The 16273-nt window shown below is 38.8% G+C and overlaps 2 protein-coding genes across 3 annotated transcripts; one reads left to right on the plus strand and one right to left on the minus strand.

Annotated features, from left to right (window-relative positions):
* Positions 1–713: 713 nt before the first annotated feature.
* rnf167 (ring finger protein 167) lies at positions 714–8191 on the minus strand. 2 transcript variants are annotated; one of them, XM_015960946.3, is made up of 10 exons: positions 7982–8191; positions 6595–6714; positions 6413–6493; positions 6201–6335; positions 6043–6130; positions 5865–5955; positions 5665–5770; positions 5217–5310; positions 2132–2212; positions 714–1882 (listed from the first exon to the last, which is right to left on the minus strand). In XM_015960946.3, exons 2-10 carry the CDS (start codon positions 6691–6693, stop codon positions 1467–1469), a joined length of 1191 nt encoding a protein of 396 aa, XP_015816432.1. In that variant the 5' UTR covers positions 6694–6714; positions 7982–8191; the 3' UTR covers positions 714–1466. The 2 variants fall into 2 exon arrangements, with proteins under 2 accessions (XP_015816432.1, XP_070411409.1); XM_070555308.1 differs by having other exon boundaries at positions 5865–5985.
* Positions 8192–14234: 6043 nt separating this feature from the next.
* On the plus strand, positions 14235–15422 carry LOC107386815 (olfactory receptor 4K3-like). Its single transcript, XM_015961441.3, has one exon. The coding sequence runs from the start codon at positions 14235–14237 to the stop codon at positions 15171–15173; it is 939 nt and encodes a 312-aa protein (XP_015816927.1). The 3' UTR covers positions 15174–15422.
* Positions 15423–16273: the final 851 nt, after the last annotated feature.

Here is a 16273-nt window from a genome sequence, read left to right on the forward strand (position 1 = left end):
GTTCCTGTCAACAGTTTAATAAGCTGAGAAATAAAAAAAGGTACAGTACAAAATAATTAAGGTGTGTTCATATAAAAACAGCTGTTGTGTTGTATAATACAGTATATTGCCAACAGGTCACAATCAACCAAGTATGGGGTCAATCTGAGGTCAAACATAAAGGAATTGAGTTTTTTTGCATTCTAACAGTGAATTAATCCCCTAACACAAACTTTGTGTAAATCCTGCTCAGTGTTGTCTCTTTTATAAAGTAGCGGTGCTTTGTGAGATTTGTCTCCATTCTGATATGTTTTATTGACCTATTTTATCAAATGGGAGAGAAATAAATTGCACTGGATCTCTTTAAAAAAGAGGGAAAGTAAAAATGTTACCTCAGAGTTCGCCAGACTGGATTAATCTAAAACAACCTCTGCGTGGGCGTCTGAAGACAAAATTAATTAATCCATAAAACATTCATAACTTTTGAGCAGCAAAATCATTTTAAAGGCTTACAACGTTTGCTGCTTTTCACAAAAATGATCATTTCAATTTACAGACGACGCCCAAATCATCAGTTACTCTGGTGCTGAGCTTGTTAATGTCCAAATCACAATCCCGTTACTACCACCAGACCCATGGAAACGAGCTAACTCTCAGGCATGGAGAACGAGACATAAAATAAAAGGAAGGAGTGCCTTTCTTGTCTTCAGATTAAAACATTAAATGCGAAGTTTCAGGTCAGTGTAAGGCAATGCACCTTGTCCTAAAAACACAGAGGTTCCCAAGAGAAACTAAAACAATTTAAAGGATCAAAGCTAATAATTTCCTTACTTGGTTCTTCACTTACCATTTCAAACTGACCTTCTGACCTAAACCTGAGTTTATTCAAACTTACAAACTACATCAAGCTAAAATCCTACCTTCACCGATTTCAGCAACAACGTAAAAGCAGCAGTAAAATCTCAGAAATACTCTGTGGAAAAAAGCACAAAACAAAAGCAAAGACTAAGATCCCCCCTACCCGCGTGTACATCCTGTTAGTTTACTTAAAACTGGAATAAAAATATAACTGAAACAATCAGAGCCTTCCGTGTAGAGACCTCATCTAGAGTTACGCTCTTACCTAATAAAATAAACCTTACTGGTTCCTAAAGTTGTGCAGCACTAGTGGTCGGGTCATGTTGGGTCACAATTTAGAGCATGCAACAAAAGCATCTACAGATATGAGCACAAGAGCGATTATGAAGGGGAGTGATTCTTTTGGACTTTGATCAAACAAATTACACCGACTCCCGCTTTGACACTACAACGTAGACCTCTGGTGTCTGGTTATTGGATAAAAAAAAAAAAAACAATCAGCCGCTGTGGAAGTCTAAAGGTCTAGCTGATTGTTGAAAGTAAATAACTTTACAGCACATTTGTAGGCAGGAAAACCCTCTCTCGTTTCCTTTAAAGTGAACAACAGGCTAACTTCACTACAGCTAAGTTCAGGCATCGACTCGGTTCCTACCAATGAGATGAACCGTGTCATCATCACTGTGGTGCCGGTCATCTCCTGCGTCGCCACTTTCTGAGTCTGTGTCCTCCTGAGGAGAGTAGTAGCCCTGGTAGCCCAGGATGGGTGAGCTGCGAGCAGGAGACACCAGACACTGGGCGGCGGTGGTGGTGGCTGAATAGGCCACTGGGCTCCCTGAAGGGGACCCGGGGTTGGAGGGCCGGAGCAAAGGAGTGCGCTCTGAGTCAGCTTCGCCATCAGTTCCTTCCTCATCTCTGCGTCCTGCCCCTTCCTCCTCAGAATCTGACTCTGAGTGCTCCGGGTTATTCTGGATCACTCGCTGTTTGCACACAGGACATGTCTTCTTGTTCTGGGTGAGCCACGGGTCCACACACTTGCTGTGGTACGCTGAGAAACCAGACGGATTTCACAAAACTCAGAAAAAGGTCAAAACGCATAAGAAGCTTTATCAACTACAACAAAGATGAAGAAACAAACACGTCACTGAGAGTAGATGACTGAAACGTGTGCTGTCACCTCAAAGGAAAACACCTAGAAAGTCCGTTATAATCTAGTAGTACTTGGTGTACTTTTCTGAATACATAATCATATTTAGGTTTTACACAAACACGCCGATGACAAATGAGAAATCTTTACCGTGTGAGCAGGGTAAAACTCTCAGTTTGTCTCCTTCTTCATACTCGTCCAGACAGATGGCACAAACATCATAGTCGTCTCCTACAATACAGGAAAATGTTCAGGAATCACACCGCAGACACAACCCTACAGAAAAGCAGCAAATGAACACGACCAAGCAGGCTGCTGCACACACATAACAAGTGACTTTTGGGCTGCAGTGATGGTTTCAAGATGTTTTTAAAAAATTCGGAGAGGGCATGTATCTAATATATCAAATATTCCCACACAGAAGACTTCAACCACTTCCACGGTCCCGATGGGTGTTGTCACTGGACCTGCTTCTGCTGCGTTCAGCTTCACTTTAGCCTTAGTCAGTGAAGGTTGCGCTATTGTCTTTTTGTTTTTTACGGGAGGCGTTGGAGACGTCTTTACGGTACGGGGTTAATAGTCAAACCGGTCAATCCCTGCAACTCTAGTTGTAAATAATCTATTTAAACTTCCAGAGTGGAAAAATCAGGATTTTAATGACTGAGTTTTGAATTAATGTGACCGATTCCCATTCTGGATCTCTAAGGATGTTTGTCCATCAAATATGTAAATATAATTAATCCACAGTCACTTTGTCCAGATTTTAGCATAAAAACGATGATTGCAGTTAATATGAAGATCCTTTTCACAAAGACATAAAGGGAATCATTTAGAACCACAGACACAACACTCCCCAGAATAAACGTATGTGGCTGTTTAGCTCTGCAAGCTAACGGAAGTCCTGAGTTGGACCTCGAAGCAGACCACTTCTACTTAAAGCAAATCCAGGAGAAGTCATTTAGAGAAATTATCTTCACAACAGCCATAAAAGCTACAAATCCTTCACTATTAAATTAACATACTCTGGCCTGGGTTAGGACCCTTTCTGACATATTTTAAACTAAACAGGTTATTAGGTGTAATACCTAATAAATTATGCTAGTGTACTTCACATCACAAATAAATATAATGATTTGCTTTCTTAGTGTGAAAACAGCAGCCCAAATGTCCAGAACCCTGCAAATGATACAGAAATAAGCTGTAAAGCAGAGCCTTGCAATTCTGGCCCTGCACGTTTTAGTTGTTTCTCTGCTCAAACCTGATTTGATGATTGAATCACCTTTTAGCATCACCCACAGATTCAAACCAGGTGTGTTTGCACAGGGAAACATAGAAAACATGCAGGCAGAGGCTCTGGAGGACCAGGAATAACTGATGTAAAGATTACTGTTCCCTTTCATAGCTTTCATAGGAAAGTGGAAAATAAGATCATCTGGTGACTGCTCGATTACAGTAAATGTTTCAGAAGAGTCCCTGCTGCTCACGCATCATCTATGATCTTTTAGATCTCTTAGGCTGGGTGGAAAAGGTCAGCACAGAGAAGAAGCTTGTAAACATTAAGGTTCCTGTGACTCTTTGAAAACAACATTTCTAGAAATGTTTAGGATTGTAGTACAGATTTGTAAATCTATCCATCCATCTATCTTCCACTTATTCGGGGGCAGCAGGCCCAGACTTCCCTCTCCCCAGCCACTTGGGCCAGATGAGAAACGTAGTCCCTTCATCATGTCCTGGGTCTTCCTTTAGGTCTCCTCCCGGTTGGATGTGATGGAAAAACTTAACCAGGGAGGTGATCTAATCTGATGCTTGAGCCACCTCAACTGGCTCCTCTCGATATGGAGGAGCAGCAGATCTTCCCCGATTCGCTACTGGATTACTGAGCCTCTCACCCGATCTGGGAGAGCCCAGACATCCCGCTGAGAAGCCGATTGTATCCACATTCTCATTCTTTCAGTCACTTCCCAAAGCTAGAGACCAAAGATGAGGGTTGGAATTGAAATCTATGTTCTACATTTATAAATGTCTTTTATAATGAACAAAAATGTGTAAAATCTGAAAGTAAAAACTAAAACAGGAACTTCGATGTGGTCAGGCTGTACAGCGGAGGCTAATATCTACGCTTTAGGATGCTGGGGCATTGACAATGAAGTTGATTCTGATTGATTGTTATGGAAGTTTGACAGCCAAAACATGTATAGAAATAATGAATTTCTTATTCATACATTCTCCTGTAATGCCCTGGTCCTGTAGAATGAGCCCTGGCATTTTTACTGTGATTGCCTGTTTTTCTGTAAAATCACAGAAAAAGAGAGCTGCTCGGGTCGAGCAGGCTGCTTCATGCGCGTTCACGCTCAGGCATCACCCGTAGCATTTGCTATCCGTAGCTTTAGCAGCAGAGAGTGAGGTAGTGCCAACTCAGCGACTTTGTCGCTGTTCCTAATGCCTAGTGGTGAACCTAGCTACATTTCTGAGGACCCTTAGCTACTTTCTTCTAGATATTTCCTGCAAATTAGCAACAAAATAGCCATTTTTGCTCCGAACCGTTCTTTGGTTTGACATTGTTTCAGGTGCCATCAAGGATATAAAAGTTACAGATACTTGAATGCTACTACCGGGGTTCGATTCTGGATGTGAACATAGTTTATTTAGAGTTTCTTTTTTACATTAATGATATTTTTTTTTTACAGTAAGATGCCCAAAATTTTTATTTGAGACTCGCCGAACGGCATTGAATTCACAGATAAAAAGATGTGGGTTCAACTTTCATTTTGGAACAATTTTTCAAGCAAGGGAAAGGAATGATCTGAGCATGCAGGAGGACTGACCCATCATAAACCTTTGTCAGCTGTGCTGAAGAGAAAGGTACAGAACCAAATTATTTAATTAATAAGCTGTGTGTTCTCCTGTCTTCTGTCCTCCGGGCCACACACACACACACGGGACTGTCTCAGCTGTTATTTTCATTAAGGAGTGTGCACGTACAGCATGCGCGCCTCGTGCACGAGCCTACTATTGAAGCTGCCGTTACGCTTTTGGCCTGAGGGGGCAATCGCGAGCATAAAAATTCAAAAGTCCGAGAAATCCCTTAAAAAAAAGGGTCAAGTAGAGAAAATTTGAGATTGGCCTTTTTATGGTTTCCAAAAAAAAGAAAATAAAATAAATGCAAGAAACGCTGATAGATGAAAGTGGTTGTAAACACATCACAGTTTAAATTCAAACATCACAGCCGTGTCACCTTTCTTAAACGTATGTGTTGGAATCCGCTTTAGTTGATCTTTGGTCAAACGATTCTTCCTCAACCTTTTCCTGTACTGCACACATCGTATAACCTGAATAGAGCAAAAGAGAAACACTTCTTTTAGTAGAAAACTTTTGTGTTTATATAGAAACCCATCAAAAATTCTTTAAAAGTGATTTAAAAAACATTTTTACTGCCCAACAATAATCAAAGAAGCAAATCTAGAGAATAAATAAAGCAGCTAAGGAACAACAGTTGTTTATGTCTGCTTAGCTGGAACACAATAAGGTTATTGTGTTCCAGCACAAAGGAGAAAAGACCAGTGCACAGGGTCAAAGCACAACACTAAACACACTTATATAAAACTCAGGTTTAAGCATTTGGAAATAAAACCTTTTCAAAGAAAATAGTTTGAAAATATCAAGGACAACGAAAGCAAACTTACCAAGATCACACACATCACAAGAATAACCATCCCGACGACTCCAGTAAAGGGAATCAGGTAGTATGAGATGGGAAAAGCAAACTCTGGTTTAAGGATCACAATGGCCCTGCAAGCATGGAGGAAAAAAAAACAATAATAAACTAATGGTAAAAAAAAAAAGCTTCTGTTTTGCTTATTTTATACTTAACATAATTTCTCACCCTGGTTCTGTCGTTATAATTTCCTTGAGCATTTCTGATGCAAAGTAGCCAGTGAATACGGAGGGGATCTGAATCTGATCTGCAAGAGTTTCTAACAAATAAAACAAAACAAAAAGACATTCTGGGACGATTTTGTGTAGAATTCAATGGTTCATATGCATGTTTTAATAACACTTACTGTTGCTGTAGTTCATGTTGAGGAGAGTGTCTGAGTTTACATTGTGAACGACTGCAGCACCGTATCCAGCTTGCTGAGCATGCCAAACCTGAAACCGGTGCATGATGTTAAAGTCTGCATCAGATGTCACACCAATTATTTCATCTTCAACAACTGACCTTTAAATCGAAATTGCAGACACGGCGCTCAATGAGAACAATGAATTTAGTGGTGTTGACATCAAAACTTGGCAGTGGAGGAGGGGGGTTGATCGGTGTACACCCATCACGTGGTTTGGCCACCACCAGATGTCCCTTTAAAGTCGAAGAGGAAAAATGTTACACATAATGAATATTCAGTTTTTACCTGCAATCTTCTAATATGCTCTCACCGTTAAACCCCCCTTAGGAAGTGAAGGTCCAAACAAAGCAGGTAGGTCCTCAAACAGAGCGGAGGTCATGTTGTTATAATGCTGTTAAAACAATACATGCACATAGAGTAAGAACAGAAATAAGAAGCATTTTATAGATTTAACATCCAAGTGTACAATTTAAAACCTAAATTTGTACTTACAACATATATGTAGGCATGTGTGGGAGCTGGAACCAACATGCTGCAGAAAATCCATATGACACTTAGCTGAGACCACCACCACACACCACATGGAGCCATCAGTGGTTTCTCCTTGTCACACTAATTAGTAGAAAAGATAGAAGACGGACACATGATGATCACATACTAGTACACAATCAGCAAAGGACTGTTAGAAGACTCGTGTTCACAATAGACCCTAAAATTACAAATATATATATATATATATATAAACCTATATTTCATGACGTGAACAGCATTCAAACTGAAGGAAATACATGGTTTCAAACTGAGATCTACATTTTCTTATTCAGTTTGTTAACAGCATTAGCACATCATGTATATATGGGTGTGGGTTCTTATTCTAGATGTCTGAATTTTTATTTTACTTTCTTGTTCAGGATTTTTACAGCAAAACTTTGACTGTAGCACAAGTCTAGTTCTCAGCATCCCTTCTCTGGCAGATGGTACATTTTTAGCTTGGCTGAATGAATAGGCAGACATTATTTGTGAATTACTGTTATTTCTTTTTATTGTTGGCATTATGTTTTTATTGATTTGGTTTTACTACTGTATGTACAGCACTTTGGTCGTTCCATGTGTTTAAACTGCTTTATAAATAAAGCTTGATTGATTAAGAATAAAAATGAATGTTGTTTGCAAATTGTTCACATACTTTCATTAGCATTGCAAATAGACAATTCAAGTGAAAAATGTGTGTAAAAAAGACAACCAGAAATGCGAACAGCTGACGGGAGTGGCTGAGCAACATGTGAACTAATTGTTATGGAGAGCCACTGGAAACCTAAAAATCGCCTCCCAATTGTTTTGTTTGCTTCAATAAATAATGTGTTTGTAGTAAATCCTACTATTCTGACTGATGATACATTCTGCACAGAGGATGCATTTCGATCGACTAAAACAGCTCCTGAAATTATGTCAACTACATGCAAGACTCAATACGTCTTTACAAGAATCAATGCTTCAATAAACTCCACATTTACCATCATTTTGCGGAAAATTAGTTTAGTTACAGATACGCCATTTGTTTGCTTCAGTTTATGATTTAATTTTGGCTAAAATGTAATTAAAATACAGGCAACACCGTTAAGGAATGATCCAGAGTGAGTGGGTGCAGTGTGGAAAAGCAGCTTCTAAATTTCTGATGGTAAATAATCAGACACGATTATGTTTTCACCAGCATCACCACACTGAGATTAGCTGTATGCATTCGTCTTAATGGTTTATGTTGAAGAGAGGAATCTGACATTTGTTGCATTATAAAAAAAACAATATTTAACCATAAAGTCCAGTTAAACAACATCAAGGTTAGCTACAGGCTTCCAGCTTATTTTCTGAAGGCTCTTACCTTGTTTGTACTCTGCTAATGTATACACTGGGTGGGGTGAGAAACTCTACTCGTCTAACTTAAATCTCCAAGCTTCTTCTCTCTTAATCTTTCTCTGCTCTCTAAAATATCATGTCCACTCTGAAATAAAATAGTTTAAAAAGTAGTTCTTTCCCGTTAGCTGAATTTTAACTAATGCTAGCTGAGGTTAGATTACGGGTTAAACTGTCGCTACCCAGTTGTAGCCCGCGTACATAGCACTTTAATCAATCAGCTGAATAAAAACGTTTTAATTATCCGACTTAAATTCAACAAACTAGACGGTTAGTTAAAAAAACTCAAGTTGGTTCGCTACGACTTGGTTTGTTTGTGTTTCCTCTTTTTTTCTTCTTCTTCCCCTTTATATTTATTGGTAGCTGGCGCATAGGACGTTGGTGTGTTACCGCCACCAAGTGGTGAGAAGTGTAATGCAGAACAACTGTGGATGCTCTGCATCCCTACAAAAACGAATGAATGAATTTGATTAATAAATCCAAAATATTTTCATTCTTCTGTTCTTCTTCAAGTTGAACCCTAATAGTTGCATCAATATCTTATTAAAAATCAAAGCTTGTGCTACTTTGTTCTTTCCAAATATATTTACGCTTTACTTGCATAAATATGAGTTGAACAATTACAATAATTCATTTAATGACTTCTGTATTCTAACTTTTGGTAACTTTAATATCTGAGCTGATCTCTAAAGGATTATTTCAGCTACAGATGGAGCAAATGATCAACTCATAATAATTTTACAATCATTTATCATCAGAGAACCCCTCTTTGATGAATTTCTGCAGTGATAAAACAACTTCTGTTTTAGAAAGCATGTCGTAATAACTTTTACAATGTTTTTTAATAAGATGATGGGTATTCTTTATTTTCTACAAGTATAAAAATGACAGAGGATCCAGAATCTATAACGTTGTTGAAGAAGTCAGATAATCTCCACAAAGTTAGTTGTTGCTTCATTACAACCATCAGTTGTTTGAATCAGTCTAAGATGAAGTTTTCATTGGGTGAAAAATTAGGGTTCGGTTTAATTTTGCAACATTGTTGGCTTTTTAAAGCATGGGAACAAGAAAAAACTTCACATCCAAGTGAAAGCAGCCAGGATTTAGAATGGGAAACAGACTGATGGATAAAACTGTAGACAAACTTGTTTTACTGCATTAATTTTACCAGGTCAAACATCCATGTACAGGATTCCAGAAGGAAATGATAAAGATACAAATCAGTCAGAGAAGAAAAATCTAATGAAGTGCTGCCCCCGGGTGGTCGATTTTTGTTTCTCCACCTTGCCACAGCCAGTCAGTGTTCCACCACCTCATTCTGCTCACACCGCTAGAGAATTGAGAGTGTGACCAACTGAGAAGTCATGCTTTTCAATTTTCAATAACATCTGCAAATCAAACTGTTGGGATCGCTTCAAAGAGTTCTTCTGCCACCTGTTTTCAGCATTTAAATCTTCACAAACTCACGAATCGATACATTTGTAAAGTGAGTATTATTGAATGTGTCTCCTAAACGTCTCAGAGTTCATGTGTGGGCAACATTTCTTTTGTTTGTCTGAATACTTCATCAGAACACCTAATGGTCTTTCCTCTGCATGTCCCACGTGTACCCTTGCTTTGGAACAGCAGAGCTGGAGTTATCAGCAGAGTCTGATTAGGAAAACCGGAGCATTTCTTAATTCCAAAATCTTCAGGAATAAGCTGCTCTCATTTAGAATTTGAGATTAAAAACATTCGAGGGTAAAAGTTGCCAATGACTCTGGTTCCAGAGGTGGATTAAGGGCCAGAGCAGATTCTGCAGCTGTGTGATTCAGCAAAGTCTAACACACACACACACACACACACACACACACACACACACACACACACACACACACACACACACACACACGCACACTTGTCTCTGTATCCTTGTGTGGACCCTTTATTGACTTCCATTCATTTTTGTGACTCCACTATGCCTAACCCATACCCTAAACCTAACCATAACCAATGCTGTTTTATTCCTAATCCTAATCTAAACCAAAAGTTCATTCACACCATACCTCTGACATCTAACACACCATACCCGCAACATCAAGGGTATTTTGACATTGTGTGGACCATGCCAAATGTCCCCATAATGTGAAAATGTCCACACACAACAGGTTAAAAGTTAGAATTTGTCCACCTAAGCATAAAAAGACAAGTACACACACACACACACACACACACACACACACACACACACACACACACACATTCTCATCTAACATTCATTGTGAGAATCAACATTGACTTCCATTAATTTTCAGTGACTGGATTGAGCCTAACCCTAACCTTATTTCTCTAATTTCCCCCTGGGAGCATTTTTGAATGACCTAAAACGTAACTCATACCATACCTCTAAAACTAACTAGATCACTGCAATATTGTACCAAAGTGATGACCAGCAAAATGTCCTCACTTTGCTACTGATGACCTCAGTTTACAGGTTAAAAGGTAAAAAGCTTGTCATTGGCCCTCACTTTGATGTATAGACAAGCACACACACGCGCACACACACACACACACACACACACACACGCACACACATACACACACACGCGCACACACACACACACACACACACACACACACACACGCACGCACGCACGCAAACACACACACACATTTATGTTCCTTTAAAACAGAAAACTCCTCACCGAGTTACTCCTTTGCTTCAGAGACTCAAAGACCTGAAGGTCTTAACGTCTCATCATACTGCTACTGTGTTTCCTGTCTCATCTTTCAAATAAAGAGTTAAAGAACAATTTATTTATATTAATTGTTAAAATAAAATCTTAGAGTCTGTTTAAGTTATTTCAAGCAACAGAAAACACAAATAACGAGAGGTTCATCTGGTACTTTATTGCAACATCAAACTTGGCAAAATAGTTTAAAAAAGACCAAAAGAAAACCATGAGCTGCGTTCCTGTTGTCTTCTGTTTGACGTGTCTTCTGACTGCAGGGACAGACCAGACCTGCCATCCTCATAGAAAATGAGAAACGCAGCACCTGAGAATAATGACAACATAAAAGTCATACATTCCAGCAGACACGTGTTTATTCTCAGTAAAAATCCAGACATTTACACTCACTGGAAGCCTTTCCCACAGCCCAGGGGTCCGAAGAACATTTCACTTGGCAGGCAAATTTTCCTACACACACCGCTGAGAGTGGGACAAGACCAGGGGAACGACATGGCCTCGTTTTCAACCACTGGAAATAGAAGCGTATGTTTTCGGATCAATTCATTTCACTTTTTGATTAAAAATTCGTTATAGTTTCAAAAAAGAGAAATGAGAATAAGACTCACCATTCAGCAGTAAGATCACCGTGATGCATAAAACAACTCTGTTTAGAAACATGGCTGTGTGTGTGTGTGACAGACCCAGGATGTGTGTTTTCGTCTGATGGGAGGTGAAGTTAATATGAAGCAGCAGACGGTTCACTGGGTTTTATAGTGGGAACGTGCTTTTCTTAATTACATTTAAGAAAACCACATTGCTGTTCCTACCTCGTGACCAGCTGTTGTCATGAGGCGAAGGAGATTCGATCTGATTTAGAACACATGCACGTTGTTTAAGGGGACAACACAACCATTCTTTTCTATGTCAAACCAGCGTTGTTTCATAGACGGTCGCGGGAGCCTGTTACAGAAACGAGCTTTAAAATGGCGTTATGATTATGGTGGCACATTCATGCACCAAAGAGTGCATGAATGCAGTTGCATCTTGAGTTTTAACTCTTCATTTTTATCATTATGTAGTTGTTTGCTTCATTTCAAGCCTTTCAACCCAAAGAGTCGTACATCTGTAGCGTCTTCTCACTGACATTAGTGTACAAAGATTTGAGTCATCCTTATGGGTCATTTTAGAGCCGGAAGTGGGAAGAAAGATAAAGCATCAAAGAATTTGAAAAAGTCTATTAAATTGTACAAATGATGTTCAGAAGCAAGGCCAGAGCTTTAATCAGAAGTGCTGACGTATAAGTGAGACTATAATAACAGTTCTGTTTAGACGAGGTTTGAAATCAGACATTTATTTGCTAAACTGTTTTGTTACTAACACTGCTTTAGACTGAATAATAGATTTATAGGAAATGTAACATTTGACTTCATTAACCAAACTCAGCATTTTTGGACACAAAGTCTAATTCTGCAGATTAGACTTCATGAGAAGGCCAGAAAACTGGATTCTGTTGGTTTAGAAGCTTTGGTATCAAAATCGTTCCCAAACAAAGTCAGCTTGATAATAACTGAAAAAAGTGATGGAAACCATCTAAGGGTCAAGTTTCCTCATTATTGCATCAGTCTTTTCCGAGGGGAAGTCATTACTGTTTTCCTCTTGGTCTTTATTCTCCAGGTGATGTCCAACAAGGTCTCATCTCCAACAAAACACCAGAGCTAATTACCTTCCAGAGAAAACACAACAAAAAGTTATGGATGGTAATAATTACGTTTTGATGAGTTACAGACTTGTGATTTGAAACAGACTTTCTTTTCATTCACTGTAACTGTAAAATTCCTAAGACTTCCTCTTTTTTTTGTTGACTTTTTAACTTTCTGACAAAATACCCCAATTAAGTATCAAAAATGAATAAATAAAATATTTTTTGTGGAAAGTGTAATTATTCACTGTTTGTGTCTTTTTAAAATATCATCCAGAACAGAAAAAAGGTCCAAATCTAAGTAAATACATGTCTGAGTTAACAAGATCAGAACCTTGTTTATCAAAATATCTTAAATAAAAATTAAGCAACATTTTTTTAACTAATGTGAAACTACAGCTTGTAGTTTGTAGTTTTGCATGTATTCAAATGTTCACGAGTGAGGGAGAGAATGATGCTGCGTCTGCAGTGATGTGGGCGATGTACCGGTCTCTCGTGGTGAAGAGAGAGCTGAGCTGCAAGGTGAAGCTCTTGATTTACGTTCCTACCCTCACCTGTGGTCACGAGCTTTGGGTAGTGACCAAAAGAATGAGTTTACCGATATGAAATGAGTAAATACTAAATGAGTTATCTCCACAGGTGGCTTAGAGACAAGATGAGAAGTTCGGTCATCCGGGAGGGGCTTGGAGTAAACCCGCTGCTCCTCCACGTCGAGAGGAGCTAGTTGAAGAGGCTCGGGGGATTTGGTTACGATGCCTCCTGGACGCCTTCCTGGTGAGGTTTTCCGGGCACGTCCAACTAGGGGACCCAAGGGAAGACCCAGGACACGCTGAAGGGACTATGTCTCTCAGCTGGCCAGGGAACGCCTTGGGATTCCCCCAGGAGGAGCTAGCGGGGGAGAGGAAAGTCTGGGCCTCTCTGCATAAGCTGCTGCCCCCACGACCCGACCCCGGATGAGCAGAAGAAAATGAATGGATGGATTCTTGTTAATTGCATTTAAAAAAGACCCATATAGCAGTTAGCTCATTTTACGAGCGTCACAAAGTTGACAATAATTGACTCCAAAAAACAGCAAATAATGACAACGATAAAAACAATCGTGCATGCTTGTGTGTGTGTGTGTGTGTGTGTGTGTGTGTGTGTGTGTGTGTGTGTGTACTTGTACTTACCACATAGTGAGGACCATTTTCTCTATTTTCCCTAATGGGAAGACATTTTTGTGGTCTTCATTTTTTTTAAAAGCTCAGTAGTTGGTTTTAGAGGTATGGTGTGAATTGAGTTTAAGTTGAGGTTAGGGTTAGGAATAGATCAGCATTGGTTATGGTTAGGTTATGGGTATGGGTTAGGCAATCACAAAAGTGAAAGGAAGTCAATAGATGGTCCTCACTATGATACAGATACAAGTGTGTGTGTGTGTGTGTGTGTGTGTGTGAGTATGTTTTCTAATGTATAACCATGTGTATGAACTGCAATTTGATTTAGAATAAAAATAAGACCTTTAGCTTTTTTGTACTTACTGAGGGAAATAGCTTTATTACCAACAACTTCATGCACAAACATTTAAAAGAGAAAAAGACCCCTCGCGGTATGGGGATGTTTCCATCAGATCTACAAAATATGGGCTCTAACACACAGATGATCAATAGTTTGACGTGATAATTTCACACAAAAAGTGTGGAAACTGAGGCTCTGACATGCTGTAATCTAATTGGTTGAAAAGTCAGAACACATGACCTCCTTTCATAGAAGAAGAAATAAAAGCTGAAGTAAAAACAGTACAGCCAAATGCCCACACCATTCACTCAGCTAACATGAATGTCTCTGTTGTGACATTTTTCTATCTGTCTGATTATTATGGAATGATGGAACTGAAGCCATTATACTTTTGCACTTTCCTGATTTTATACATAACCATCCTTACAGAGAATGTGATGCTGGTTGGAGTGATTTTTCTGGAGAAATCCCTGCATGAACCAATGTACGTGCTTCTGTGTAACCTAGCTGTGAACGAGCTGTTAGGCAGCACTGCTTTGCTCCCAGCTCTCCTCACCAACATCCTGTCTCACACACACCAGGTCTCGGTGTTGTTTTGTCAGACGCAGGTCTTTGCGATACACACTTATGCCATGATTGAATTCACTATCCTGGCAGTGATGAGTTACGACAGGTTTGTAGCCATTTGTCATCCCCTGTCTTATCATGCAATGATGTCTGAGAGATTAGTGAAACTGGTTGTTTTTATGTGGATCTACCCGTGTGTGGCTTTTGGTTTTCTTTTTATGTTCACTGTTCAGCTGCCGTACTGTGGAAGAACCATAGAAAAACTTTACTGTGTCAATTACTTGCTTGTAAAGCTTGTATGCACTGATACGTTCATCATGAACATTTTTGGTTTGTTAACTGTAGTTATTTACGCAGTTCCACAGCTCGTCATGATCTTTTACTCATACGGACACATACTGAAAATCTGCATTCAGTCATTCAGCGGGTCCAAGTTCAAGGCCCTGCGGACGTGCACTCCCCACATCCTGGCTGTGATTAACTACTCTATCGGGTGCTTTTTTGAACTGGCACAGGGACGACTAGACAGCAGACACATGTCTTACTCAGTAAAAATGTTTATGTCGCTGTACTTTTTGGTTTTCCCACCCCTCCTTAACGCTGTCATTTATGGTCTGAGCGCTAAGATCATCAGGAAACGGTTCTTCAGGCTTTTCAGCAGGAAGAAAAGACAAGTAGAGATAATGTGAATGCTGTGAATCCTGAATGATGCTGTTAACGCGGGTGCTTCTGGGAATATTTACTTTTCTCTGTTATGTTTTTGCACATTTGCGATTTGATTTTTACTAACAGCAGGAGACAAAAGTGTTGAGCTCAAACAAATGAATCCCAAACTTTTCAGCTGTTACCACACCACACACACACACACACACACACGCACGCACGCACTTCTCAGCCAGCTGTTAATATATTAGCAGCTGTTTTCTTTAGGATCTTCTGAGTGTTAATCTGTTTTAAAATGCACTTTATAATTTGTTAAATCCGATTTTTACATTATTTGTAAATAAAGAAAATTCTACAAATTCAGACTTTATTTTAAATTATTTCATTATTTTTACTTTATTTTGTTTCCTTAAAATAACTATTATCAAAAGGGTGGAGTTTGTTTTCAGATAAATTCAAATTCAATTCCCCCAAACTAAAGTCCGGATCTCGATTCTGATATATTTGATCTTAAAGTAAAAGTAATACAATTCAGATATCATTTGATTTAAATTGTGAAAATAGCTCAAATGGATTTTTAACATCCAACAATTAAAAAACAAACAAAAAATTATTACTTACTCCAGAAAATCAAAACAAAATAAAGTGCCCTGACCCCAAAAATGTAACTGAAATGTCTGCTGAAGGAAATTGTGAGCTCATTTATTTCTAGTGTTAATAGAAGTTTTATGATTTTGCAAACGAAGATTGAAAAGTATTGTGTATACTGTAAGTTCTGACTGTAAATCCTGCAAAACAGGATCTGATCTTTGTGTTTGAATAACAAATTTATTTCCTTCAGCTACATTTCTATTTTCTGTCCAGGTAACGATCAGACGGAACATTTGTGTCCATGAAAGCCCTGAAACCGGTGAAGAGATGAGGTTTGTCCCTTTTTAACCTCCTAAGACCCAAATTTATATTTGATTAAAAAATAAAACACTTCTGGCCATTACGTAAAAAAAAAAGGAAACATTAAATAAAAATTTTAACAAACTTTGACAACATTAACATAGTCAATATCAAATGTCTCTAAATAATAATAAAACGAACGGTCTAAATTGAAGAGAATAAAATTGTAGTGCAG

The sequence above is a fragment of the Nothobranchius furzeri genome, chromosome 10, assembly GCF_043380555.1.
Source record: "Nothobranchius furzeri strain GRZ-AD chromosome 10, NfurGRZ-RIMD1, whole genome shotgun sequence".
Taxonomy (NCBI): Eukaryota; Metazoa; Chordata; class Actinopteri; order Cyprinodontiformes; family Nothobranchiidae; genus Nothobranchius; species Nothobranchius furzeri.